Source organism: Marmota marmota, unplaced genomic scaffold (assembly GCF_001458135.2).
Source record: "Marmota marmota marmota unplaced genomic scaffold, marMar, whole genome shotgun sequence".
NCBI classification, from domain to species: Eukaryota; Metazoa; Chordata; class Mammalia; order Rodentia; family Sciuridae; genus Marmota; species Marmota marmota.
The window spans coordinates 13,820,270-13,847,559 of NW_025999982.1; the positions used below are offsets into that span (position 1 = coordinate 13,820,270).

At 37.8% G+C, this 27,290-nt stretch overlaps 3 protein-coding genes across 9 annotated transcripts in view; 2 read left to right on the plus strand and 1 right to left on the minus strand.

Annotated features, from left to right (window-relative positions):
- Tdrd6 (tudor domain containing 6) overlaps window positions 1-12,678 on the plus strand; it is a 14,491-nt gene extending 1,813 nt beyond the window's left edge. The window contains exons 2-6 of the mRNA XM_048805425.1: window positions 1-5,612; window positions 7,160-7,287; window positions 8,223-8,312; window positions 11,153-11,216; window positions 12,108-12,678. The exon at window positions 1-5,612 is cut by the window's left edge and continues 21 nt beyond it. Coding sequence (XP_048661382.1) covers window positions 1-5,612; window positions 7,160-7,287; window positions 8,223-8,312; window positions 11,153-11,216; window positions 12,108-12,151 — 5,938 coding nt within the window. The 3' untranslated portion in view covers window positions 12,152-12,678. The remainder of the gene's footprint in view (window positions 5,613-7,159; window positions 7,288-8,222; window positions 8,313-11,152; window positions 11,217-12,107) is intronic.
- Window positions 12,679-14,075: 1,397 nt separating this feature from the next.
- The window catches only part of Pla2g7 (phospholipase A2 group VII), a 35,778-nt gene continuing 22,563 nt past the window's right edge, over window positions 14,076-27,290 (minus strand). For all 3 annotated transcript variants that reach the window (XM_048805427.1, XM_048805426.1, XM_015487827.2), the window contains 10 exons: window positions 27,023-27,144; window positions 26,437-26,581; window positions 24,842-24,935; window positions 22,741-22,809; window positions 22,220-22,343; window positions 21,218-21,331; window positions 19,995-20,086; window positions 18,652-18,822; window positions 15,642-15,790; window positions 14,076-15,210 (listed from right to left, as the gene is read on the minus strand). In XM_048805427.1, coding sequence (XP_048661384.1) covers window positions 15,068-15,210; window positions 15,642-15,790; window positions 18,652-18,822; window positions 19,995-20,086; window positions 21,218-21,331; window positions 22,220-22,343; window positions 22,741-22,809; window positions 24,842-24,935; window positions 26,437-26,581; window positions 27,023-27,124 — 1,203 coding nt within the window. In that variant the 5' untranslated portion in view covers window positions 27,125-27,144 and the 3' untranslated portion in view covers window positions 14,076-15,067. The remainder of the gene's footprint in view (window positions 15,211-15,641; window positions 15,791-18,651; window positions 18,823-19,994; window positions 20,087-21,217; window positions 21,332-22,219; window positions 22,344-22,740; window positions 22,810-24,841; window positions 24,936-26,436; window positions 26,582-27,022; window positions 27,145-27,290) is intronic.
- Window positions 18,821-27,290, plus strand: part of Ankrd66 (ankyrin repeat domain 66) — a 55,749-nt gene continuing 47,279 nt past the window's right edge. For 3 of the 5 annotated variants that reach the window (XM_048805432.1, XM_048805430.1, XM_048805433.1), the window contains exons 1-3: window positions 21,327-22,318; window positions 24,430-24,477; window positions 26,104-26,216. The gene's annotated coding sequence lies outside the window, so the exon portion shown is untranslated. Of the gene's footprint in view, window positions 19,327-21,326; window positions 22,319-24,429; window positions 24,478-26,103; window positions 26,221-27,290 lie in introns of those variants that run through there. The other 2 variants (XM_048805428.1, XM_048805429.1) reach the window with 2 other exon arrangements.

A 27,290-nucleotide genomic window follows, 5' to 3' on the forward strand; every position in this document is an offset into this window, starting at 1 on the left:
GCAGCACTGGTCGTCCAGTGCGGTGGACTTCCTTAGCAACCTGCAGGGCAAGGAGGCGCACGGACGGGTGCTGGACGTGCTGCTCCAACATCGCCTGGTCCTTCTGGAGGTCCCGGCTGTGTTCCAGCAGATGCAGGAGCTCAGCCTGGCGCGGCAGGTGCCAGACAGTCTCTTCCGCTCCCTGCTCAAGCGCTACCTGACGACTTCAGGCGTGGGCCCCGGGACCCCGCTTCTTCCGCGAGTCCTGCCCAAGCAAGAGCAGCCTGGCCTGGATTACTTCTATCCCCAGCTGCAGCTGGGCGTGACAGAGCCTGTAGTGGTAACCCAAGTATGTCATCCCCACCGCATTCATTGCCAACTCCGGAGCCTATCGCAGGAGATCCACCGCCTCTCTGAGAGCATGGCCCAGGTATACCGGGGTTCCCTGGGGACAGGGGATGAGAACTCTACCAGTACTACCTGGGAGGAGAGGGAGGAGAGCCCAGATAAGCCAGGCTCTCCATGTGCATCCTGTGGATTGGATGGACATTGGTACAGGGCGCTCTTGCTTGAGACTTTTCGACCACATCGCTGTGCCCAGGTGCTTCATGTAGACTACGGAAGAAAGGAATTAGTGAGTTGTAGTAGCCTTCGGTACTTGCTGCCTGAATATTTTCGAATGCCTGTGGTGACCTATCCTTGTGCCTTGTATGGACTCTGGGACGGCGGGAGAGGCTGGTCTAGGTCACAGGTCGGTGACCTGAAGGCACTGATACTGGGCCAAGCAGTGAATGCAAAGATTGAATTTTATTGTTCCTTTGAGCACGTGTATTATGTTACCCTGTATGGAGAAGATGGGATTAATCTTAACGGTGTATTTGGAGTACAGTCATGTTGCCTGGCTGACAGATTCCTTCAGAGCCAGGGGACAGAGGAGGAAGAGGAGGGAGAAGAACCAGACCCAGCGCTACAGTCTCAGTCCCCGGCAGAAGAAGTAGATGAAGAAGTTTTACTCCCAGCCTTAAGGTCTATCAAGTTGAAGATGAATGCCTTCTATGATGCCCAGGTAGAGTTTGTTAAGAGTCCCTCTGAGTTTTGGATTAGATTGAGAAAACACAATGGCACCTTCAGCAAGCTTATGAGAAGAATGTGCAGTTTCTATTCCTCTGCCAGTAAGCTGGATGGTGTGGTTTTGAAACCTGAACCTGATGACCTTTGCTGTGTTAAATGGAAAGAAAATGGCTACTATCGGGCCATAGTCACCAAATTAGATGACAAGAGTGTAGATGTATTTCTAGTTGACCGAGGCAATTCAGAAAATGTGGACTGGTATGACGTAAGCATGCTGCTTCCTCAATTTAGGCGCCTACCAGCCTTGGCTCTAAAGTGCACCCTTGCCGATATTTGGCCTTTGGGGAAAACCTGGAGCCAAGAGGCAATTTCCTTTTTTAAAAAGACTGTACTCCACAAAGAATTGGTTATCCATATCCTTGATAAGCAGGATCATCAATATGTTATAGAGATTCTTGATGAATCTAGAGCAGGGGAAGAAAACATTAGTAAGGTAATTGCTCAAGCTGGATATGCCAAGTATCAGGAATTTGAAACAAAAGAAAATATTGTAGTAAATGCTCACTCCCCAGGGCATGCTTCGAACCATTTTATTGCTGAAAACAAAATATCGTCCGCCAAGAAGGTAGAAGAACAGAAAGCTGAGAAAGAAAAAAACATCTCTGTTTCAGAAGCTTTGACTGATACAACAGTTGTTACAAATATCTCAGCTGGACAAGGGGAACAGGAAAAAGAGAAAAAAGCCCCTGTTTATTCTCCCCTGACGCCAAATTTCTTGAAAATTAAACCAGGCTCTTCTTATAAAGAAGAGCTGGAAGTTGGAAGTACAGTAGAAGTCAAAGTGTCTTATGTTGAAAACCCTGGCTATTTCTGGTGTCAACTGACCAAGAACACTCAAGGCCTTAGAACTTTAATGTGTGATATTGAGGACTACTGCAAAAATACCATGACTCTTCACCAGGGAACCACACCTGCTTGTTTGGCAAAGCGAACAGCAAGTGGTAAATGGTCCAGAGCTCTGATTAGTGGGACCCAATCTTCAGAGCACGTCAAAGTAATATTTGTAGATTATGGAGACAAAGATACTATTTCTGTGAAGAATCTTTATTCAATTAGTGATGAGTTTCTCAAGGTTAAAGCTCAGGCTTTTAGGTGCAGTCTTTATAATTTAATTCAACCAACTAGTGAAAATCCCTTTGTTTGGGATGAAAAATCAATACAAGCTTTTAGTGAATTTGTAGACAGTGCATGGCAAAACAATCTAGAATTAAAATGCACAATATTTGCTTTGGCCTCAATACATGATGAAGAACTGTTTAATGTTGTAGATTTGCTAACACCCTTTCAGAGTGCATGTCATTTTTTGGTAGAAAAGAGACTAGCAAGACCAGTAAAACTTCAGAAGCCTCTGGAGTCTTCCGTTAAGCTACATTCCTACTACTATTCTACACATGATATGAAAATTGGTAGTGAGGATTCAGTGTATATAACACATGTCGATGACCCCTGGACATTTTATTGCCAGCTGGCAAGAAATGCAAATATTTTAGAACAGTTGTCCTGTAGTATTACACAGTTAAGTAAAATTTTGCTGAATTTAAAAACATCTCCCTTGATCCCTGGAACCTTGTGCCTTGCCAAGTACACTGATGGAAACTGGTACAGAGGGATAGTAATAGAAAGAGAGCCAACTAAAGTCTTCTTTGTTGACTTTGGGAATATCTACATAACAAGTGACAATCTGCTCTCAATACCTCGTGATGCCTATGATGTTTTACTTTTGCCCATGCAAGCTGTTAAATGCTCATTGTCTGATATTCCCAGTAATATACCAGAAGAAGTTACAACATGGTTTCAGGAGACTGTTCTAGATAAGTCATTGAAGGCCTTGGTTGTAGCAAAAGATCCGGATGGACGTCTGATTATAGAGCTATATGATGATAGTATTCAAATTAATGCTAACATTAATGAGAAGTTAGGGCTACTCGGCTACAAAAATCGAACCAGGAAGAAAGAGAAAGAGAATGAAACACTTCCTTCTATACCTGGAACTCTTGAAGAAAAAAATGAAAATATGACGTCACCCACAGACCATTTAAGTAAGACAGGAGAGAACAAATTATGTAGCATGGAGATTTTTGGAGAAGGATGCAAACCTAAGATCAGCTCAGCATGTAAGGAGCTTAAACGTTTACAAAGTTCAACAAAGACAAACTTAGTCACTCCGTATCAGGACTCTGCAGGAAACAAAAGTAATCAAGTGTTTTCTTTAACAAGAGAAAAGAAAGAAGAAATCTTCGCAGAGCCATTTTTGAAAGCCACAAAACTAGAAGCCACTCTTCCAGAGAGAAGAATAGGAGATGCTTGTAACAAAGATTTGCCTCTAAAATTTTGTGAGCTCCCACAGAAGACGATAATGCCTGGCTTTAAAACAACTGTGTATGTTTCACACATTAATGATCTTTCAGACTTTTATGTCCAGCTAACCGAAGATGAAGCTGAGCTCAATCGTCTTTCTGAGAGATTAAATGATGTTAAAACGAGGCCCCAATATCATACGGGGCCAACTGTGCAAAGTGGAGATGTGATATGTGCTGTTTTCCCAGAAGACAACTTATGGTATCGTGCTGTGGTCAAGGAACAACAACCCGATGACTTTCTCTCTGTACAATTCATAGATTATGGCAATGTTTCCATGGTTCACACTAACAAAATAGGTAGGCTTGACCTGGTTAATGCACTGTTACCAGGATTATGCATCCATTGCTCTTTAAGGGGACTTTGGGTTCCTGACATTGTCAACTCAAAGGAGATAGTGCATCACTTTTCCCAAAGGACTGATGAGGCTCAAGTAAGATGTGAATTTGTTGAATTTCAAGATAGATGGGAAGTTATTCTTGCTGATGAACGTGGGATCATATCAGAAGATATGCTTAGTAGATGTGCTTTCAGTGAAAAATCTCAAATAGGACTTTCTACCCAAATAGTTAAAGGTGACTGTTCAAAGTCTGCTAAGAAATCCAACAGTGACACCTCAGTATTTCTTAACTGGTATAATCCAAAAATGAAGATTGTGAGAGCTTATGCTACTGTGATAGATGGGCCTGAGTATTTTTGGTGTCAGTTTGCTGACACCGAGAAACTTCAGTATTTAGAAGCAGAAGTGCAAACCAGGGCAAAGCAAGTAATAGATTGGAGAGATCGTATCACATGTCCTCACATTGGAGATCCTTGTATAGTAAAATATAGAGAAGATGGACATTATTATAGAGCACTTATCACTAATATTTGTGATGATTATCTTGCATCAGTGAGGCTTGTGGACTTTGGAAACGCGGAAGACTGTGTGGAGCCAAAAGCACTCTGGAACATGCCCTCTGACCTTTTGTCGGTTCCCATGCAAGCTTTTCCATGTTGCCTTTCAGGATTCAATATTTCAGAAGGTATATGTCCTCAAGAGGGAAATGATTATTTTTATGATATAGTAACAGAAGATGTGTTGGAAATAACAATATTAGAAATCAAAAGGGATGTTTGTGATATCCCTTTAGCTATCGTTGAGTTGAAAAGCAAAGGTGAAAGTATTAATGAGAAAATGAAGAAATATTCTAAGAGTAGTATGGCCAAGAGTGATTTACCATATGAAAGAAATGGCCCAGAGATAAAGGGATCCCTGGCAATTCCCAGTCCTGATATTGGACTTAAGAAAACAAGTATCAAAGCCATACAAGATAAAACATTATATGTGGAATCACGGACAGATGAACTTGCTGAAAGAATTGAAAAAGAATTAAGCATTATTGAAAACAAGGCAAGTAAGTTCTATGACCTTGGAAGTGATAACATTTTTGAAGTTTTTGAAAACTCTTGCAAAGACAAAATTGGTGCTGAGGTGCTGGAAGGTGAAGTAGAGTGCCATTTTGTTGACAAAGCCAAGTTTAATGATCTGTACCTAATTACAGGATTTAACACATTATTACCACCTAGTGAAACAAAGGAGATGTTAGAATTGAATTCACTTGAGGTGCCACTTTCCCCTGATGATGAATCCAAAGAATTCTTAGAACTAGAATCCATTGAGTTACAGCATTCTCTAGTTGGGGATGATGACAAAGAGGAGCTATGTCTGGTACCCCCGATTGTACCTCTCTCCCAAAGCGATGACACGGAAATCACTCTGGAGCCTTTCACAGTGCAACTTCCCCTCGACTGTGAAACTGAGACACAGCCAGAACTAGAACTACCTACAGCCCAGCTGTCTCTGGATGACAACACTAATCCTTTGTCCTTAAGAGTGAGTCAGAAAGGCCAAGAATCAAGGTGTGCAGAGGACATGAGAAGGTCAAGTGCGGAGTCTTTTGATGACCAGCACAGAGTACCACTGCATCTACTTGGAAAGAATTGTGACCCCAAAATGCACGTTGAAATGAGTATGTTAGAAGAACTTCCAGAATGTAAAAACAAAAACAGAGGTGCCATTTCATCACTGATACCTTTGTTCTCTGAAGAAGAATCCAGAGACGGAAGGAAACACAATAACGCTTCACCACATCATACCTCGGGTAAGGGGACTTGTTTTCTTTCACTTTAAGGTTTGATTTACTGTCTTCAGAAGTTCTGATTTATTTATCTACTTATTTATTTATTTTATACCAGGGATTGAACCCAGGGGTGCTCAACCTCTAAGCTGCATCCCCAGCCCTTTTTATTTTTTATTTTGAGACAGGGTCTGACTAAGTTGCTGAGGCTGGTTTTGAACTTGTGATCCTAACCTTCTGCCTCAGCCTCCTGAGCCACTGGGATTATAGGTATGGGCCACTGCATGTGGCTCTTTTTGGTTTTAAAGAAAAGGCAGTAATTATATGAATTTCTTGAGTTTTTGGAAAAAAAGATTAAACAGAGAAATGAGTCAGATTTGGTTTTTATGGAAGGGCATTTTAAACAAGAAAAATTGGGTGTGAAATCAGTGTAAATTATTGTATGCTAAAATATTAATTTTGAGTTTAAAAATAAAATGCTTAAAAGCTATGTTCCTGAAAGATAAATCTCATTTAAAATGTAAGAAAATCATCTTACTTTACCACCATTGCTGTACTTTCTTCTTTATCTGCATAGTGTCTGTCTGCATACAGTTATAAAAATGAAATGCAGGTTATACTATTATACAGTATTGAATCCTGCATTTTAATGTTTTTTTTTAAGAGAGAGAGAATTTTTTTTTTTAGATGGACACAACACAATGCCTTTATTTTTATGTGGCACTGAGAATTGAATCCGGGTCCTGCCCATGCTAGGCAAGCGCTCTACTGCTGAGCCACAATCTCAGCCCTGAATCCTGCATTTTAATCCCTTAAAATGCTTTCCGAATATTTTAATTGCATGATATGGCCTCCTCCTGTGGGTGTGTCTTATCTTATGTAATTATTAGCCTCTAATTAGCTATTTCTTTCCAATGTCACACTGTACACTAGCTCTGTCATATTGTGATACAGATCTGCTGGCAACATGCTGCTTTGATGTAAGAATGGCTGTGAAAACCATAGACAACACCACTGGTAATAAAAGTCCCACTTTCAATAGTAATTTTCAGTGTTAAAAATAAAATTTGCTGTGTGTGGTGGCACACCCCTGTAATCCCAGAAGCTGTGGAGGCTAAGGCAGGAGGATTGCAAATTCAAAAGCAGCCTCAGCAATTTAGCAAGGTCCTGAGAAACTTATTAAGACTCTGTCTCAAAACGAAAAATTAAAAGGTCTGGGGATGTGTCTCAGTGGTTAAGTGCCTCTGGTTTCAATCCCTAGTGAAAGAAAGAAAGGAAGGAAGGAGGTAGGTAGGGAGGGAAGTTAGTTCACATTACATCCTTCTGCTGATTTTTTTTTTTTTTTTAAGGAAAGCAGTAGGGATTATCTGGGGAGGCAGCAGTGGAAGAATTTAAAATAATATTTAAAATAAAATTGAGGAAAAGAGAGAGCTTATTATCACCACATAGTAATTGCATGATACTGATTACGTAGGAGTAATAATCATAGATTAGAAAAGTACTTTGCTTGTATATTTCACATTAAGGAATCAAGAGGTATACCTTGAGTCTTATCCTATTCAATTTGGCAGCTCAACCACCACGGAACACCTACACTCTGAAAGGATTTTCTGTTGGGTCCAAATGTGTTGTGTGGTCAAGTCTAAGAAATACGTGGTCTAAATGTGTGATTTTGGAAATAGCTGAAGAAGGCACAAGGGTAAGTGAGATTTAAATAGTTTTATCTCAAAATACACTTGCAGATTATTAAGGAATTTAATAAACTACAGAATACAATTGGTAGATGTTTACTTGCTTGTTCCCTTGATAATTTGATGTAATAAGGAAGTCATCTATAAGATTATAAATATCCATCTATAAGAATCCTAGAAAGAATCATTCAGCCCACTTTATCTCCCATAACTCAAAAATCCTATAGTCCCAAATTCCACACGTTGCACTTCTTAATCTCTTTTTTGGAACTGTTTATACCCAGTGCCTCTATGTTAGGTAAGTTTCTCATTTCACAACTACATCACTTGAATAATCTTCCATTTGATTTACTTCTTGTTTTTCAATTCATTGTCCACACTGCTATTATGAATTGGTCAAGGCAAATCCAACCAATTATTTTTGTACAAAACTTTTTAGGGACTTCCATTTGATTGTGTTTTTCCTGCAATCTGAAAACCACCTGTACCAAAATCACCTGGTGTGCTTTTTAAATTGTTGATTACAGTTCTATTTTGCCTGTATTCCCACCCATTCCCCAAATGGTTAATTCCAGTTTAAAGATTTACTGTAGCTATCACCTCATCTGGGAAGCATTCACTGAAATTATTTTCTAAAGGTCCCTTCATCTTCAGACCCCCCTTCAGAAAAAGAGCTTTATGCATTTCATGTATTATATTCTTGCACATAAACATATGGGAGCAGACCTCTAGAGTTTGGACACTTGAGCTCTACATTTTATTCATGGTTGATCTTCAGATGTTTACTCAATATGTATTTGAACTGAAGGAGCACTGAGTTTGAAACACAAGATTGAAACTGGTTTAAAACAGTCATTTTTGTTATCTTGTGAAACCTCTCATTTTAAGGATTGCTGAGGAACATAAATCACCACTTTTTACTAAAATTTGTTTTCTCTTGTAGGTTTTGAACCTTTCCAATGGTGTAGAGGAGACAGTGAACCCTGAAGACGTTTGGAATGGCATACCCAAATTGGACAGGAGTCCATCTGAGGTATGGAATTCTGTAGACATTAATTAATGAGAGCTCTGTAATGAACTATTTCTAAAGCCCTTGTGTGAGGAAAAATGAAGAAAAAAATTACTTTAAGAACAACAGTTAAAAAAAAAAACAATGACAAAACCAGTGTTCATGGACTTGATGCCAACTTTCATTTTGGGGGAATTAGTTATTAATGTTTTTCTCCTTGATTTTCACTTTGAGGGTTAAAGAATAAAAATTATTTGATGTTCATGACTCTTCTAAAATACACGTTTGATGCAAAAAAATTCTGGGAAATATGGCAAAATTTAAAATGAGGAAGTAACAATCACCGATAACATATCCATTCAAGGAAAAATAGATTATTATTCAGTTTGTTTAGACCCGGTTGATTTTACAGTGCATATACTTATATATTCTGTTCTTCATTTAGGACTATATGGTGGGCAGTTTCTCTTACTCTACGATGTGTCTGGGCATTTGAATTTATCCTGTTTGCTTCACAGTCTTTGTCTGCTTGGTCCAATATCTGGTCATCTCAGGGTTTGCATCTGCCTGATGTCTTTTTCCAGGGAAAAGGTCGGCTATCTGTGGTTCTTTGTATGTTGAGTAATTTTGGATCACATTTTGAACATTTTGAGTCTTTTGTTTTAAGACTTGGGTTCTGCTAAAATCTTCTGGAGAATGTTGAATTTTTTTTTTTTATCTTAGCAGGTGATTAACCCAATCAGGTTCACACCTCTCATTCAGTAGTTGGTGATTCCCATGTCAGTCAGTTCCATTTTCAAAACCTTGACTGTGTTGTTCAGTAAGTACATAGGTCACTCAGCAGTTAGATTGGGACTTGGCACTTTATATAGTGGCCAGTGGCTTCTTTGGTCTTATTCTGCCTAACATAGCTCAGGGGTGATCTTACGTCTTTCATTAGTTCATATATGGTATGAGGGGTTAAAATTTCCCAGATCATTTCCTCTATACCTTCTGGCTCCAAGGGTTCTCTTTTATTTAGCTCCTCAGAGGCCTGTTTTTTTTGGGTCCCCTGACCAGAAAGCACTCGTATTTCCCTCTGCTCAGACCTGCAGTTCTGTTTGGAGTGATAGTGATGAAGAAGAGAGAGAAAATAAGAATTCCTTCCTCCTGCTCTAAAGATAACAGAAGCCCTTTTCCTGGTTCTGCTGCCCAGGGAGACAGGGCTTCTTTCACATTTTCAGGCATCTGCATTGCCACTCTTGTCACCAGGTGGTTATCAGGTGCGACCAGAAGACAAATAAGGGGGAAAAAACAGAGGAATTTCCCTATTTTGTAGCATTCGAGGGCCCTTTTCTGTAATTTCTGGCTAGAAATATGGGATTTCTCTCAGTTTTGCAGTCCATTCAGCTGGGCAGTTTTAATTCAGCACTTTCTTAGGTTGAACCATCCCATAAAGAAGTGAAAAAAGAAAAAGAAAAGCCTGTGAAACTCACCCTTATTGTGAACTGTTTTTCAGATTTTTACTTTAGATGTCAATCCACCTGTCCCTGTTTGCCTTTGAGAGTTCTCAAATGTTTGCTTTTTTAATTCTGCCCCGAATTTTCACTGTAATGAGTGAAAGAGAGGCTACAGTAAGTTTGCTCCATCTCAGCTGTAGCCAGAAGGCTGCAAATGTATTTAACAATTGCATGACATTCATGAGCCATAAAGCATTATACTGTTTCTCTTAGTGTTGGATAGTTAGTTCATTTGAAAATGTTGTCCATCAAAAACAATGGAAAATTCACCTTTTTTGTCAACTCCATTTTTGTTTCCTTATCAAAGGTAACAGCCTGCTAAACTTTTTGCATCAATATTTACTGATCCTTTTTTTATATTCTGATATCTCTATTAATTTTGAAGAATCCACAGTCAAAGATATATATATGTACATACAGGATTCTAGTTGGATTAAGTACCTATACATGCCAAAGAGAAAAAACTAGGACTATGTAAAACTAAAGTGCATATGTACATATTAAAGCATTTAAGTACATATATGTATGCATTCAAGTACATACTTATATAGTTTAAATAGCATGTATATTTAAAGTAGATTAGGTTTATGTCTATTTAATACCCACACACATATATTTACGTATGTATGGATATATACACACACACACATACTGGCTTTAAGCCAGTAAGCATATATGTAAAAACTACTTATGAGTAAGGCTTTCCAGTTTTTTATTTGATTATTAATGGGATTTAAATGAGCCTTTCCTTACATGTGAGGGAGCCTTAAATAAGAATACACATCTTCAAATGAAATAGTTTTCCTTAAAAAGTGAATATTATGAGGTATTGAATTAAGTGCAACTTTTTATGACATATTAAATCATGATCTCCATGTCTTTCTGATTATATTTTTAAGGAATTCTTAAACCTGGACTATTTCATTTTGTCATAAGAAAATGTCTCAGGAATCAGTTTCTGTATCACATCAAGCATGCACATGATACTATTAGTATTGAAAGGAGCATCAGAGGACTATTCCTTTTCACTGGGTCATTAATCATCTGTGACACTCAGTGGACAGTAGTGGCCCCTTGAGCAGTGATGTCTCTCCTTCCCTCACCAAAGACTGATGTCATCAAGGGTCTGGGAGCTCAAGCTTGGAAAAGGGTACCAATGGAGACGTTCCAGAAACATGAGTAATCAAAAAATAGGAAATGTACATGAGGTGATTCTTTACTATAAAACCAGATTGTCATAATTTTAAAAGAAATACTTTTTGTTTTCCTTTTTTGTTATGGCTTATCTATGATCCTGTTTCTGATTTAAACTACTTTGTACTTTCATTTGAAAATTGGTTGTAATTCAAAGGTTCCTTTTGTTAGGCTGTATTCCACACACTGGGAAAAGATCTTTACTTCATGTCATCAGATGATACCACATTTAAAGGTAACTCGTCTTTTTAAAAACAAAATACTTTTATTACCCAGCATTTTCCAAGTGTTTAAAAACACCATTATCCTGAGTCTGTCAATTTTCTTGAATGATAGTAGCACAGGTTTTGTGTGGTGGTGGTGGTAGTGGTGGTGGGAGTGTTGTGCGTTTTGTGTGTGGGGTGGGAAGGGTTAGGTAAAAAATAAATGAGACATGTCTCTAAGCATGAGGAAGATATTTTGAAATGTCAAAGGAATTTGTTGGTTGATTGAATTAATCTTGAAAGTTAGATTGTAGGTCTGGTGAATTTATATTTTAAAAGACTTTAAGGGATTTTTCTTAATTATGTTCAAATGACCGCTGCATGTTAATCTTTTATAATTTCTTCCTGAATTTTTAGTTTATCTATATGATAAAATCCAATTGGTTGCATGTTCTCAGTTATTACACATTGCTGTTCATAAATAGCATATTTGTTCTTACAACTGAGGCACATTCAGAATGAAATCAGCTCTTGGTGGCTTTAGTATTATGTGAAAAGCACACACTAATCAAAAATAATGGAAGTCCTATTGGTTATCAGCCTTGTTAACCTCATTCTAGCAAAATATAAAATATACCCATTTTGTAATCTTTTAAAGAAACTTTTAAAAGTTTCTTTAAAAAGTGGGCAGGTTATATAATATCTTTGATAATATGTGTAGTGTGAGTACCAAAATACTCACAAAATAAAAAATAAAATAATTTCTACAGGAATAATTCTCTGTAGTAATTAGAACTTACCTTTTCCTCTACCACCTTTAGAGAACTTTAACTTTGTCATTGTAGAACTCATTTAAATGATTGTCTTGTTCTTAGGTTTTTTTTTTTTTTTCTCAACTTAAGGTTGTTCTCATCTTGTTTCAGAAAAGGGGTCAGCAGGTGATGTGGATTTAAGTGTGGATCCCTAAGTGTGACTGGTCCGAAGCTGCTCGTGAACCAGTGGCATCTCATCCAGATCAAGTGTGTCTGAGGAAATAGAAGGCATTAACCACAGGAAGTTGTCGTTTTTGAAAACTGATATGTGTCAGAATTAAACTATGTCTCAGGTTGACTGTACAGGGTATTTGTAGTGGGATTCTGTATGTGTGGCTGGCTCTGGGAAATTTCCTCTGCCTTGAATTGTCTAGTGCTTTTATTCAGCTGGAAGATTTATTTTGCTGAACAATTTGCTAACACACTACTCACATTTCAAAGGAACTGTTGGTACCTTTTCAATATAGTGTTTACATTAACATAGAAAAACATAGGTTTACGACAGACAAGAACATTACACGATGCTACTTAGGAGGATGACTTTGTTGGCAGTTTCTCCTTCAGAATTTTTTTTTTAATTTTAAAGCTTTGCCTTGTCTGTCTAGTTAAAAATTTATTATTCTGTTTGAATTTGGAAGTATGCTAATATGACACAAAATTTGAATAAAGTTTATCCTTTAAAGCTGTGGTGGTCTCATTTCATCTGTGGTTCTGTCTCTCCTCCCCTGTAATTGGGGAGGGGGAGAGGCTTAGTGATATTTAATGTTTTCATATTTAATGTTAGTTTTCGTGTATGAGTCACACTCAGCTGGCACTTTAAAGTCATTTCCACATTTTAATCATCAACTTTGAGGGACATGTTTATTTTACCCATATTTTATAGGTAAGAAAAGTAAGCTTTTTAGAGAAGTTAGATAATTTGCCCAGGCCAATTGGGAGTCTCAGAGGCTTGATCAAACTCACACTCATCTAACTTCAAAGGCTGTGCCTTGGAACATGGTTTTGTATGGGTCATATACAGATCCTACCTTTTGGAAACAGATTCTACCTTTGGGAAATAGATCTTAGTTAAATGCTGCTTAACAGATATGTGGTGTGGGCAGGTTATATAATATCTTTGAGCTTTGATGTTCTTCATCTGTAAATTGGTGATAATAAAACATTTCACATCATTTATGTGAAGTGCCCAGAAAAGAGAACTCAATAAATGTTCCCTTCTCTTTCCTGAAAAGTACCCAGTGTGCACTATGCTGTTTATTTTTCAAACTTAACCCATGGCTGATATTTTCAGCAATTGTTTTCTCCTTTCGGCATCTGCATGTGCCACAAACAAAGGACTGTAAAAATATTGCTCTTGAATGAGAGGTCAATACAATGGCAATGTTTGTCCATTTGTAAAGTCAGTAAGGGGAAGTTTTGCCATATGAGTGGAAAGAAGGTGCATGGGTATAAAATACAGTTAGCCCCTGAAGCCTAATGGGAAGAGGGAATTAAGAACTTTAAAAACAGTACCATTTCAATAAGTGGAGAGGAGAGAGGTTTGTATTAAAAATAACTGAGGTAGGTGAATATATTGCCTGCTGTAGGATAAGGAGGGCAGTAAATGAGCATGTGATTACCAGGAGAAAATGTCAGAGAAGATGCACCAGGGTCAGACTGTAGAAAGGTTTCTGTCTCAAGTTGAGTATGGCCTAACTCCCTATTAAAACAATAACTTGAATGACTATCGGGAAGGAGAATTCAAATTTCTCAAAATGAATGATTTTGCACCTTAAACCGCTGAAGATGGCCTGAGGTGCCAAATCACATAGTTACTTATTAACTGGGTGGAAGAGATAGGGATTGAAGTATCAACCAGACAAAGTACTGATTTCCTTGTTCACACAGGCTAACTTAAAATTCTAAAGAATTTCTAGGAACATCATATTTAGGCCAAAATATACACTTAACTATTGAGCAGCATATAATATACACTTAACTATTGAGCAGCATTTGTATTCCTTAGGAAACAAAATCATCTTCCATAATTCCCAGATGTATAAGTGTGTTTCTATATGTTTTTTTAAAAAAAGAGAGAATTTTTAAATTTTTATTGTTTAGTTTTCGGCGGACACAACATCTTTATTTGTATGTAGTGCTGAGGATCGAACCCAGCGCTGCATGCATGCCAGGCAAGCGCGCTACCGCTTGAGCCACATCCCCAGCCCGAGTGTCTATATTTTAAGATATTTATAAACCTCCATTTAACTGTTATTCTACTTATATTATTACTACATGTAAAATTTAAAATGTCCATTAAATATTTATTGGGAAAACAAAGTGGTTAAATGTAACTCAGAATGCTGCCTCTGTTATCCTTCAGTTTTTAGGTGAATAACTATATTAATTTGTTATAGCTGGAATCCCTGGCCTGTCTTTCATAGCTGTAACACCAAGGGCACTTTTGTTTAGTAAATAGAATGCATGGGAGAGAACATTTAAAAATGCAAACAAATTGCCAACTTGCTTTATAAGCCTCTGCCCTGTCCCTAGCACTCCCAACCTTGGTCCACTCCCCATTTCCTTACCATATTGAAATTGTATAGTATCACCAGTCCTGCATTAAAACAATGACTTTATTATCAACCAGATCTAAGTTTTCTTATCATGACTGAAAGTTAAACACTGCCAAGTTTATCCTAGAATACCAGGTTGCTAAAATTGAATTCTACTACTGCTAACAGAGAATAAAAGACAAGAACATCTGTTTTTACTGTAAGTTTAGGGAATCTCATCACAACAGGTTTTCATTAGCATTGTGCCTATTGTTAATACACTTCCATTAATTAAAATAATGTAAAAGCCAATTTTAATTTTAACACAAAAAAGGATCCACTAAATAAAAATATAATTTGGGCTGCTATGATTTTTGTATATTGCATTCTTTCTTTAAAGGAAAAAGTTTTTAATCCAAACCTCAACTCAATCACTATTACGGTATAAACTAAAATTTAAGGTATGAATTATTTGGGAAAATACAATTAAGATTCTTGCTCTCTCAGTTTTTAAATGAAACTTTTAAAAAAGCTCTTTTAATCTACATTCTCTTTCTCTATTCCCATAGAGTCCTGTGGAGTGTCAGGTTGGGTGAGTGTATGAATTGTTGGTCCTGGAATAAGATTCTTATCAGCTCCTTCCATCAGAGAGTCCCACTGATCAAAGTCTTTTTCAAGTCCTACAAAATATAAATGTTAATAAACATATTAAACATTTGTGAGCACTGAACAGTACAGCACCTCTAGGTGGCACTGTAGAATTATACATTATGCAAATTGCACAGTGACCTTAGTGGCAAGGTGTTCCATGTCAGCTACCCCAGGGCTTCATCAGCTACAAGAAGTTGAGAGGTAGGAGTGAGGCACCCTTCTTTCCATCAGTATCTCCAAGAGGCAAGTCTCTCCCAGACTTTATGGAGAAACTAACTCTTAACAAGTAGATTTGCTTTCTATGATAAATAGAATGCAAAGCACCAAAGCTTTCTCAAATTTTTGCTTTCAAATTGATTTACTGCTTTGTTTAATTGTAAGGAAATAGTTAAAACTAGACTGTTAAATAACACAGGGTTATCGGAGAACATCAGTTTAGGAAATAAGATTCATTTCTTACCTAAATACTTTTGTAAGAATGCTAATGAAGCTTTGTTGGTGAGATCAACAGCAACCTCTGAATCTATATGTCCTTTTAATTTGAATATGTGTCCAATTACTTTACCGGCTGCAAAAGTGAAGTCAGCAAAATTATGATGAACCGAACCCCTAAAAGAGAAATGAGAAATTTACACCACATGTATTTGATAAAATTACTTTTGTAGTTAGGGTGCAAGAAAGATCCTGGCCCCATTAGCTTGTTTACTGAAAGTCAAGGAAAGAAAACTTGCAATCTGATCTTCTTACATGTATTCCTGGGTCACAAGCTATTCATTTAGGGACCCTAAAGTATAGTCCTCTCCAGCTAGAAAAAAAAAAAGAATCCTAGTGTGTTGATTTTAGAAGAAATGATTCCCACTTTTTAATACTTCCGATTTCAGTAAATGGAATGTGCTAGGTATTGAAAGGCCTTGAAGTCAGAGCCTGTCCCTCACACCCAATACTTATATGTGTATGTTCTTTTTTTTTAAAGAGAGTGAGAGGAGAGAGAGAGGAGAGAGAGCGAGAGAGATTTTTTTAAAAATATTTATTTTTTAGTTTTCGGCGGACACAACATCTTTGTTTGTACGTGGTGCTGAGGATCGAACCCGGGCCGCACACATGCCAGGCGAGCGCGCCACCGCTTGAGCCACATCCCCAGCCCAATATGTGTATGTTCTTTGCCAAAATATTCCAGAGTTAACCCTTTTTATCTATTAAATGATAACAATGACAAAGATCTGTCCCAGTATTGGTCCACATTCATCAACAGTCTAACATCTAATAGAAGGCTCCCCTCTTTTTTTGATGCTTGGTGACTCTCTTGCACCTCTGTTCATTTCCTTGACATCTCACCTTCATTTCTGACTTGATTCTTCTTCCATCTAAGTGTAGGCATTCCTCCAGATTCTATTATTGTACCAGTTCCTTTCTCATTTTGCAGCATCTTATATTCCAAAGGTTTCTTCTACAATAGCAGGCAAATTCTGTACATTTCTAATTTGTGGCCAGATGTCTCTACTTAGACTTTCAACTTGGCGGGAAATTCCAAGGCTAAAGCACAACCTCAGACCAGTCTCCCCCACTGCAACTCTTTCTCCTCTCTTTACCGGTTCCAAGAAGCAAAGCATCATTCTTTTAGCCACCTAAGCTCAAAGCACAGCAGCTGTCTCCCTCTCCCTCTTCCCCACATTCCAGCTGAAACTTGAGTGTCAGAAACATTAAGAAGATAAATACAGACAGGGTCATGAGAGAGCTGAGAGCAGAAGCCTGGATGAAGGGGGAGATGGCCTGAGAGGAGAAAAATAGGGAGTGGGATGAATGATTCAGGATACTAGAAAGAGAAGCTCGTGGCAGATGGGTGAGAAAGACTGGGACTGCAGAGGCTGTGTGTGCTGTGAGCTGAAGCACTGTCAGTGCAGTGGTGGGGGCTTAGGAAACTAGATTGCAAGCATTGAAGAGTGTATACAAGTGCATGAAATATTAAATGCAAGCTATTCTTTAAGATTTCTTGAAAGAAAAAGGGAAGAAAAAAACATGAGAACCGAGAAGGAAATAAGTTTGAGGGAGGGATAGGTGATCTGTAGCATGTTTCAGAACTAGATTGCACATACAAATAAACTAACTTGAAGCCTTTACCTGAAATACCCAGACCCTTCCTTAAATCTATCTAAACTCTTTCAATGATACAAGATCAAATTTGAGTGCCATCCCTTCTAAGAACACTTTTCAGTTGGAAAAGACTCCTCCATTTTCTGATTCCATAGTGGCTATTGCCCATACTCTAGTAGTTCCCCCTCTGTCCAAGGGAGGTACACGAAATCACAGGTAATACAGAACCTACACATAATGTTTTTTCCTATATATCCATGCCTATGATAAAGTTTATAAATTAGGTACAGTAAGATATTAGCAATAACAAGGCTGGGGTTGTAGCTTGTGGTAGAGCACTTGCCTAGCGTGTGTGAGGCACTGGGTTTGATCCTCAGCACCTCATAAAAAAAAATAAGGTATGAAAAAAACCATAATATTTTAAAAAGATATTAGTAATAACAATAACATAGAACAATTTTAATAATATACTATAATAAAAATTATATGAATGTGATCTCAAAATATCTTATTGAACCATATTTCAACACAAGCACTATGATACTGTGACACTCTTAGTGCGGAGATGGCACTAAGTGACTAACAAGTGGGTAGCATATATAGTGTGGAGACACTGGACAAAGGGATGGTTCATGTCCCAGGCAGCATGCAGCAATGGTACAAGATTTCATTATGCTACTGAGCATGGCACACACTTAAAACTGATGAATTGCTGATTTCTGTAATTTTTCTCATTAATGTTTCCCTACTATGGGTAACTAAAACTATAGAAAACAAAAGTATAGAAATGAAAATTGCAGATGGGGGCAGGAACTACTCTACATGAATCCTTCCTGCTCTTTTTCCTAAATAAACTGGGGTTCAAATGGAGAAGGTGAGTTCTATCTTTGCTTTGTAATATCTTATTGTGAGTTCAAAATCCTATTTGGAGTTCTTTCTCATATTCATGATGAAAGCATAATGCTAACCCTCAAGGGCAACTTGTTAAAGCTCCAAGGAATTAATAATCTCCGATTCTTTCCCAACAGGTCAGCACGGTAGAAGATCTGACTTTTTCTTTAGGAGTTCCTAGCCTGGCAATAAGTATAGAATACTTTGTTCCTGCATCCCACCTCCAAAATGTTTTTAGATAAAAGGTGTTCATAGCCTAATGCAAATTTAAATTACTGGTACTTACACTATATATGTTAACACTACTGAAAGTATTTTCATTTTAAAAAGAGTAAATGTAATTAGAAACTGAGATCATCTAACATGCTCCTTATTGAAAGTTTAAATAACTGATTTAACATTACTGTAATGGTCACAAAATAGTGTCTGTTGACATTTGTCCAAGTTCCCAGTTTCTGTTTTAGATGGAGTACGTTACTAATACTCACTTGATTGTAATCATTTTTCTTTCTTTATCAGGTAGGTAGAATTTTGTCATTTTTTTGATGTCATTAGGAGACTGGAATTGTTCCGAGTTGATAAAGAAGAGGGGCTGAGGAACTTTGGAATACATATCATCACTCACTGGATACATCCATGGATCAAGGGCAATGCCACACCTGCAGATATTTGTTAACAGTGATGAAGAAAGGCTAGTTACACACTGGCCAACATATAGGGCTTCCTAACACACCAAATGTATTATGGGTTATCTTGCTGGGTATAATAGCTATTATACTTCTGTGTGAAAAAGGGATATCACTAGTTTTATAAGGTAGCAGAATCGCATTACATAATCATTTTCTGTAGGAGGTGTTTAGGAATTGCAACCTAGGAAAAGACATTTCCTTAAGACTTCTATTGTTCAATTTTGTTACATTGTTTTCAAAATAAATTTTAAAAATAAGTAGTAATTTCTTCAAAACTGTGAGGTGTCTCAAAAGTACAATAAATGAACCAATTCTTCTGTGTTTCCAGAGCTTCAGGGCACTTCATAGTGTATTTATTATACCTGGTCCAGAGGAACAAATGAATTCATTGCTTCACCTGAAGAATTGTCTGGGAGTTACAGAATGATGTCGGAAGCATATCATTTAAAATGTCACTAACTTTTCTTTTTACAAGTAAGTTTATACTATGTTTCCTGACCTTTTGAAAAACCCTTCTGATTGCTCAGTGGATAAAAGAAGAAATTGAAATAGATTTTAAGCAATTTCAGGTTAAATTTCACAAATGATCCTGCCTACTTTCCATATGGTTGGTTCTATGTGATCTCACCAGTCTGGAATTAAGCAGTTCAATAAGGAAAATATTTTTGCAAATTAGAAAACTGGGTGGGGTCTGGTCCTGACTCCTACACAAATAACTGTGTGCTTTTACATCCAGCTATACCTTAAAGATAGAGGGAGAAAAACTAATTTTAAAAAACCCTGCTTATTAGAAAAGTCTAGAAATAGTATAAGATGGCAATATTATTATCACAATTATCATGTGAGAAGAGATGTGTCCAAAGATAAATTTCCAAGTGAAAACATTAAGCTCTTGAGCAGATAAATAAGAATGACGGGTGGAAGTTTACAGGGGTGGGGAGTTTTTAATAGCAGGAGAAGAAAATGGTTTCCACTTAGGAAAATTTATATAGAGTGTCTGATGGAGGCAAAGAGATTGACTTATAAACCTGGAAACATCCCTTCTTCACAAAGACTTCAACAAAAACATTATATCTCACATGTGTTCTTATTCCCACTCTTCTAATAATTTACTCATCTCTTGCTTTGTCTTATTTTCTTACCTGAATCTCTGGTCTTCACTAAGAGTTTGAATAACTGTTGCTCCACCAAAAGAATGTCCAATTACTGCTATTTTATTCCTATCGATGGAGCCCTATGTGAAAAAGCATAATAAACATGTATAACTATCACACATGGTGTTAGAAGAATAGATTACATGATCTTGTCAATCATATAGTCATTACTCATTTCACAGGCAATGAGTAAGTACTTGATTTCCTATAAAATAGAATGTACACATATACATACATATACATATATCATGTCTTAGATGTGTGTATATATGTGTATATAAATAATTTGTAAGAATTCAGAAGTACTTCATGGTCTTCCTAGTCACCCACACTTGAAACTTCAACATCAGTGCTGATTTCCGCCTCTCCCCAGCCCACATTTATTGGTTTAGTCATTCCTTGAGCATTGCTGAGTACCTCCTACATGCCAGGCAGTGCAACCTCATTTTCAATGAATTCACAGTCTATCAGGGAAGGAAGTGCTACAGATGCCTGATGCAATACAATATGCCAAGGGGCTCATCTGATAGACAGCTAACCCAAACAGGGACAGGCTCTGGGGACCACATACCCTTGTTGGAGGGCATGATGTCTGACTAGAGTATTAACAATGAGGAAGGAGTTAGTTGCGGGGAAGGGTATGTCAGGCCAAGAGGTCAACATGTACAAAGGCCTGAATATTGGAGAGAGAGAGGCTGCTTGAAAGACTGCAAACTCTTCATTGACCTGGAGGACAGATCCTCATCTTATCCTGAAACTAAACTCCTTTTAGTTCCCCTGCTTCCTGCACTCCACCCTACCCTACCCCTGAACACTTTTGAGTCTTTGCTTATGCTGTCCACTCTGTCTGATATTCTTCTACTCGCTCCCAAAATTGTGTCCAAAACTTTTAATCAACTTTTCAAGTTCAAGTTCAAGAACATGTAGGAGCAGTCCAAGAAATTATAATAATTCCCCTGGAGGTATTAAGTTGATCTATATGAAGATGCCATTTTTGTGGATGAAAACTGACCCTTGGTCATTTCATTTGTAGTTGAACCTAATACACTCTTCATTGCTGTACTACTTTGCCTGTATTTTTAAATGTTTTTTTTTGTTTGTTTGTTTTTGTTTTTAATAACTCTTTATCCTGCAATATAGCTGAAAATCAGACAACATCAACAATAAAGGACAATGGGTCAAGGTAGGGACATGGCTTTTTTAAAGCTCACCTTCAGTTGTTGCACATCAAACCCTAAATTTAACACGTCCTTCACTGGCGTTCCATTAGCAATGTCAAGAATCACATTGAGAGCCTCGGAACATTCTTTTGCTCTCTGCTGCACCTAATAGGATTAATAGAAGAAAGAAATGATAAAGTAAAAGATTTTAACATTTATCTTAAAGTTTGTATAGCGGTTGCATTTGGGAAAATAGTTGGTTTGTTATAAACTGGAAACATCTGAGTGATTAATGATTAGAGTGCAGGCTGACATGGGGACATGGTTATCAGCTTCACAGGGAAGTATAGCTTAGTTCAAATCCTGGCTCTGTGCTTAGGTGCTGTGTAACTTCAGATGATTTACTTAACCTCCCTGGGCTTCCACTGATTGTATAACAATGTTTACATCAATAAAATGTGGGTGAACTTCAATGCCATACCATATGTAAAATGCCAACAACAAAGAAACAATAAATATGCTTTATTTCACTTAATTGTCCCAACAGCTCTGTAAGATAGACACTGCTATTATAACTCACTGTTTTGTAACAGATAAAATGCGGAAGCAAAAGAGATGAACTTGTCCTGGTTCAGCCCACAGCAAAGTGATGAAGCTAGTAGAGTTCAACTTTCAAACGTAGGAAGTTGGATTATGAAGACTGTACTCTTAGCACTGTTATACACTGCCTCTCTGAAGTCTTTTTTTTTTTTCTATTGCCTGCAGGAGTGGGGATCTATTAGTTTATTTCCTATCACTTTTGAGATTCTAAAATTATAAGTTTCAATACCAGAGAACTCTGCCAGACAGACTTGCGTTTACTTTTACTGTGAACCAGACCTTTTGTTAAGGAAATCTTACTACTTGGATATCTTCTGATAGATCTTTTGGTAATGGGAAGTAGGAGAGCCAGGAGCATAGTTTGCCATGTGTAAAATTAAATTAACAAATGTCATTGTTTTTTACATACATGCTTTAGGCCACCAGAACACCTCTCTTCTCATGGCAAAGTACCTGCTGTTTTCGAAAAGTCTCCTCCTCTCCTTGTTCCAGGGTTTTAAAGTAGAGCCAAGACCTGTTCCTTGTTTCTGCAGCAGACTGGTCCTCGAAATAGTAAGTTGCAGACGCAGAGCCATCTCTACAACACAAACATAACTGATTTTACTCCTTCCTCATCTGATCCATGTTCCTCAACTCCATCCTTGACTCAACTTTCTTCTGATTTTTTTTAACTTGTTTTTCCTCTTCTATTATACTTTATTTTTTTAATTAAAGAGGACCCCAAGGAAGCTCTAGGAAATGGATCTTATTGCTCCTTGTCAAGTCACATGTAAAGACACCTTATTCAGTCTTCACAATACTTGTTTTTTTAAGCCTTGACAATCTAACTCAGCCCCCTTTCCCCCAACCTCATCATGTAATCATAGTTGAAAATCTCATCAACAATTTTTTCAGCTTGTATGATAAAAGCATAATTATGGGCATCAACTTTCTCTGTATTTGACTAAAGACCCCAGCCATACCACGATACCTACCTGTGTTCTACAGCAGCTACTATAAATCCATGAGATGCCAGGTCAATGCCAATAGCAGAATAAACTGTCCTTAAAACAAAAAGAGAGAAGTATTGCAACTACGAGGCATGATGACAGTCTGGTTCTGCTAAGACAACCAGAAACAGAACAGGGAGGCCAGTGCCCTGGAGGTAGAGTGCGAAGCTTTGGTTCACCAAGGGACCAACCTTAACCCTTAGGGGCTATTTGACATTGCCGGAGGTATTATCGTTATTACAACTGGGAGAAGGGCACTAAGGGCATCTAGTAAGTAGAGAGACACAGCTAAACATCTTAAGATACACAGAACAACTCTTTAAAAACAAAAAAATTATTTGGCCCCCAAATGTCAATAACATTGAGCTTGAGAAACCCTGGCACAGTGATTACAAATGTTGCCTTTGAGATTTTGGGGTTTTTAAAATCTTGACTTTGCCACTAATCAGCTATCTGATATTTTGGTTAATTGCTGCAAAATTGGGGCTAAGAATAAACCCTTACCTCAAGGACAGCTGTACAATTTGGACAAGATGATGTACAAAGGAAGGCAGTTAAGAGAAAGCAACCTCAATCTGACCACTGAGTTTAAATCCTGGTTCTTCCATTTAGTAGCTGGGTACCTTGGATAGGGCACTTATCTTTTCTCCACCTTATCCATAATAAGGTGATGCTATAACCGTGTGGTACCTCACAGGTAAGGATCAAGTGAATTGTTAGGTCTTCAGTCCTTATAACCCTATCTGAAGCAGGTTAAATACTTAACACTTGCTAGCTGTTACTGAAATGATTGGACTGGGTGGAGGGATTAAAAACCATAGCCCTTATACCCTCCTCTGTGTCTTCATTCTGCACTATCTTTTTCTCACATCCTGCGTTCAACAGGAAATGCCCATAGAAAGTAAAAAGTGGTGTCTAGGAACAATATCTTCCAATGCTGAAGATAGAGGACCTTTGTAGGATGAGAAATGGTCCTCTACAGGGATCAGCAGACTTTCTGTTAAAGACCAGAGAGCAAATACTTCTAGCTTTGTGGGCCATACTGTGTTCGTCACAGCTACACAACTCTGCTGTTGTTGCACAAAAGATTCACAGTGTGAAAACTGAATGGGCATGGCCACTTTCCAATCAAAGCTTATTACAGAAATGGTGGCAGGCTGGATTTGGCACTAAGATTTCATTTTGCCAGGCACCAGTAGAAATCAAATAACTAACCAGACTACAGTTAAAGTGTTAAAGATAATTCTTTATTGAAGATGCTACCCAACTTCATTTCAGTCAAAAATCACCTTTTATTCTCTGAAAGTCTTAAAATCCTCCAAGGTAGGAGAAGGAGAGGCAGTTGAGAAGACAGAAGAAGAAAGTTTGAGAGGGTATAGTTGCCATTAAAATGTGCCCCTCAGATGTCATGCTGTGGTCTTAAAGACCCCATTCAGCTCCTGCTCCTCTAGATCCATCACCATGTTCAAAAGCAAGCTAAGCTGTGAGACACTCCCAGTGATCTGCACAGATTAGGTACTAACATAGGCTCATTTCTTTGAGACTGAAAATCTTGACAAGCAACTTCAGGTCAAGCATTCCTTCTGTGGGCCTGGTGCATACTTTCTTAGAACTCTACTACAATCAGAGACTTCTGTTATCTAATCCTTCTTCCTTCCTCATTCTTCTTTCCAGGTGTCCCATGATGAAGGCTTTCCCCATCTTTCCTTCGAACCTGCACAGGTATTTTTCTTTCTTTCAAATATCTTTCGCAGCTAATCCAATCTTTGTTTCTTGGAAGGTATGAACTAACACAGGATAATTTCAAAAGAGTGTAAATAATTAAAATGTCTAATGGCAAAAGTGTAACATCCTCTCTTCTCTGTTATGAGGCTAGTCTCCATGAACTGGAAGGAGAGAAAGTACTACTTGACAAGATAGAGCTAGGACCCATCAGCACACCACAGCCAATTCTTGAGGAAGCCCAGTACCCCAGGACAAGGGCCAGTATGACATTCTAAAATCTGCTGTTCCTTTTTTGGGAAAAAAAAACCTATTCAGTCATAGATAACTAGAGGATAAAGCTGTCCAGTCTCTCAAACATTACCTAAATGCTCCAAGACCATGAGAAAAGATAATAAGCGGGTATTTTTCACCAGTCCTCAGAGGAGAATTCCAGTTTGCAGGAATTATTATTGAACCTAGACAACAATAGGAAATTAGTTAGTATTTTCTCTGACTTGAATGTTGCTAGTTAACTTAACTTACATCTCCTTAGCATAAAATCTGGAAGCATGGAATTTATGTTTTTATGGCTTAATAGTGAACTTATTAAAAAGTCAGCTACTGGCTACTCACCAACCAAATACCTGCACTGTATGCTCTTTTCTCACATGGTACTATCATTAGCTATCAGTTCTCGATGCCAGCTCTGAACTTAAGGTTAGAGATTTTCCTACACAGGTGTATTCAGCGGGCTGCTACTTATTACTATTTTGATGTTTGAGACAATGTCAAAGGGAATGTTCTAAAACCAAACCATGCAGTAAACTCAGGAGCATTACACTGAAAACCAGAATCTAAGAATCAGAGACTCCTATCATTTTAATTTGTCATGATCCAGTGAAGGATGGTGAGACCACAGACTTCATACTTAAAGGCGGCTTTGGATACACCTCTGCCATCCACCAGCTATTGGCCTCCGGCAAGTTACTGACTTTCTGAGCTTCAGACTCCTCTCCTGTGAAGTGGAGGAAATGATAACTACCTCAGAGAGGTTTTGAGAGAGTTTTATTTAATTAATATAATTGAGCACCTATCCACTCATACAGTAAGGGGCTCAAAAACATGGAAAATATTTTCCTCCATTCCTTCACAACTGTCAGGCAATAATAATTGTGACCATATTTTTTGTTTCATTTTTTTTCTCATCTATAAAATGAAGTTGTGGTCATGAAAACTGAATGTGATGATCGCTATGGAAGTGATTTATAAATTATTCACAATAAAGATGTATAATATGATATTCTCATCATTTCTACATTAGATTGGTTTTTTAAAAAATTCTAAGTTTAAAATTAATTCTAGAACTTGTAGGTGGTTTTGAGGGAGAAATTTGAAGACATAGTTAACATTGACCCAATGGCGGTATCTGGTCAGATAAGTGAGGAAAGTCTGTGTTAGCACAATCTAGACACATTAAATCATGAATGAACATCGATTATTAGTGAGAGGCTGGTTCCTTATAGGTAGGTAATGGGAAGAGAGCAAAGTCTCTTCATTTGTGAAAAGTAAGAAATTTGTTTTTTTTTTGTTTGTTTTGTTTTGATCTGGATAGTTACAGTGGCTTCTACTTTCTTTCTCATTCAGCCTGGAAGAGCAAATGGGGCAGTGGTCCTAAGCCAACCTGCTACTCTCACTATATTCTTGCCTGCCCGGTGGGCCTCTAAGAGGAAAAACCAAGGACCAGCCACAGAAAGATGGTAGGTCAGTCTGACCCTCTCACCTACTCCCATCAAATTCAGAATGGACAAATGAGAACCCTAGATTCTCTTAGGCTCCTCAGAAATACTGTCCTTGTCACCTTAGGAGATGTTTAGATTGGAGAAAATTTACTTTGGTCTGAACTATCTGAAATTCTTATTGTTTCTAAGGGTTTCTCATATTCTAGAGCCAACAGAGTAGGAGCAATGGAAATCTTACCATATAAAAACTTTAAAATTTTGCTCATATGCCCATGTGTTCCAATAAATTTACTAAGACCCAAAAAATATTCTTTGTTTGGGATCCAAAGGGTCTCATAATGATCATAATCTTGAGATGGATAATACAAACGCAAGAAGGTGCTCTGTTAAGGAGAGAAATTAATACATTTTTAGTCAAGTTGCTTCTCAAAACTATTCCAATAGCTATTTTGCATATTTTATTAATGGAGACCCAGATACCTTTGTTGTTCATAATGAGGTCTGGACAACTTTTAAAACGTCTGTGGTGATTGAACAAAATTAGTACGGAGAAGAAAAATAACAATATGCTTTCTGAGTGGGAAAAGGAAATGAGCAGACTTGCTTCAGCTATTGAGTGTGGGGAGAATTCATAGGCAATTAATCAGATGTCATCAAAGAGCTAGGGAATGACTGAATTAGCAAAGGCTTCAGATGAAGCAATATAAGTGGCAATATGAGTCATTCTCAGGTGAGGGCAATGCCAAGTTTTAACACCTGCTAGTGGATCTTGACAGTAGTTAATGTTAGAATATAAGGATAATTTGTATTAATCCAAGCATTACCTTATTGGTATAATCAAACATCAAGTCTGTGCAACCAACAGAGTAAGATCCACTTCCTTTGGGCATTTTAGTATGTTCAACGCTTACAGCAGCCATCAGCATTTGTATTTGATCAGTCCATCCTGAAAAACAAGCCCATGTTACCTCATTTATCATCCATTACACACCTCAGGTCTTATTATGCAAGGAGCTCCAAGGGAATCGAGTTCCTTCCCATTGTTTCTGGCCTCTCTCATTTCTTAAACTAATTGAGACCCTGTTGTATGCA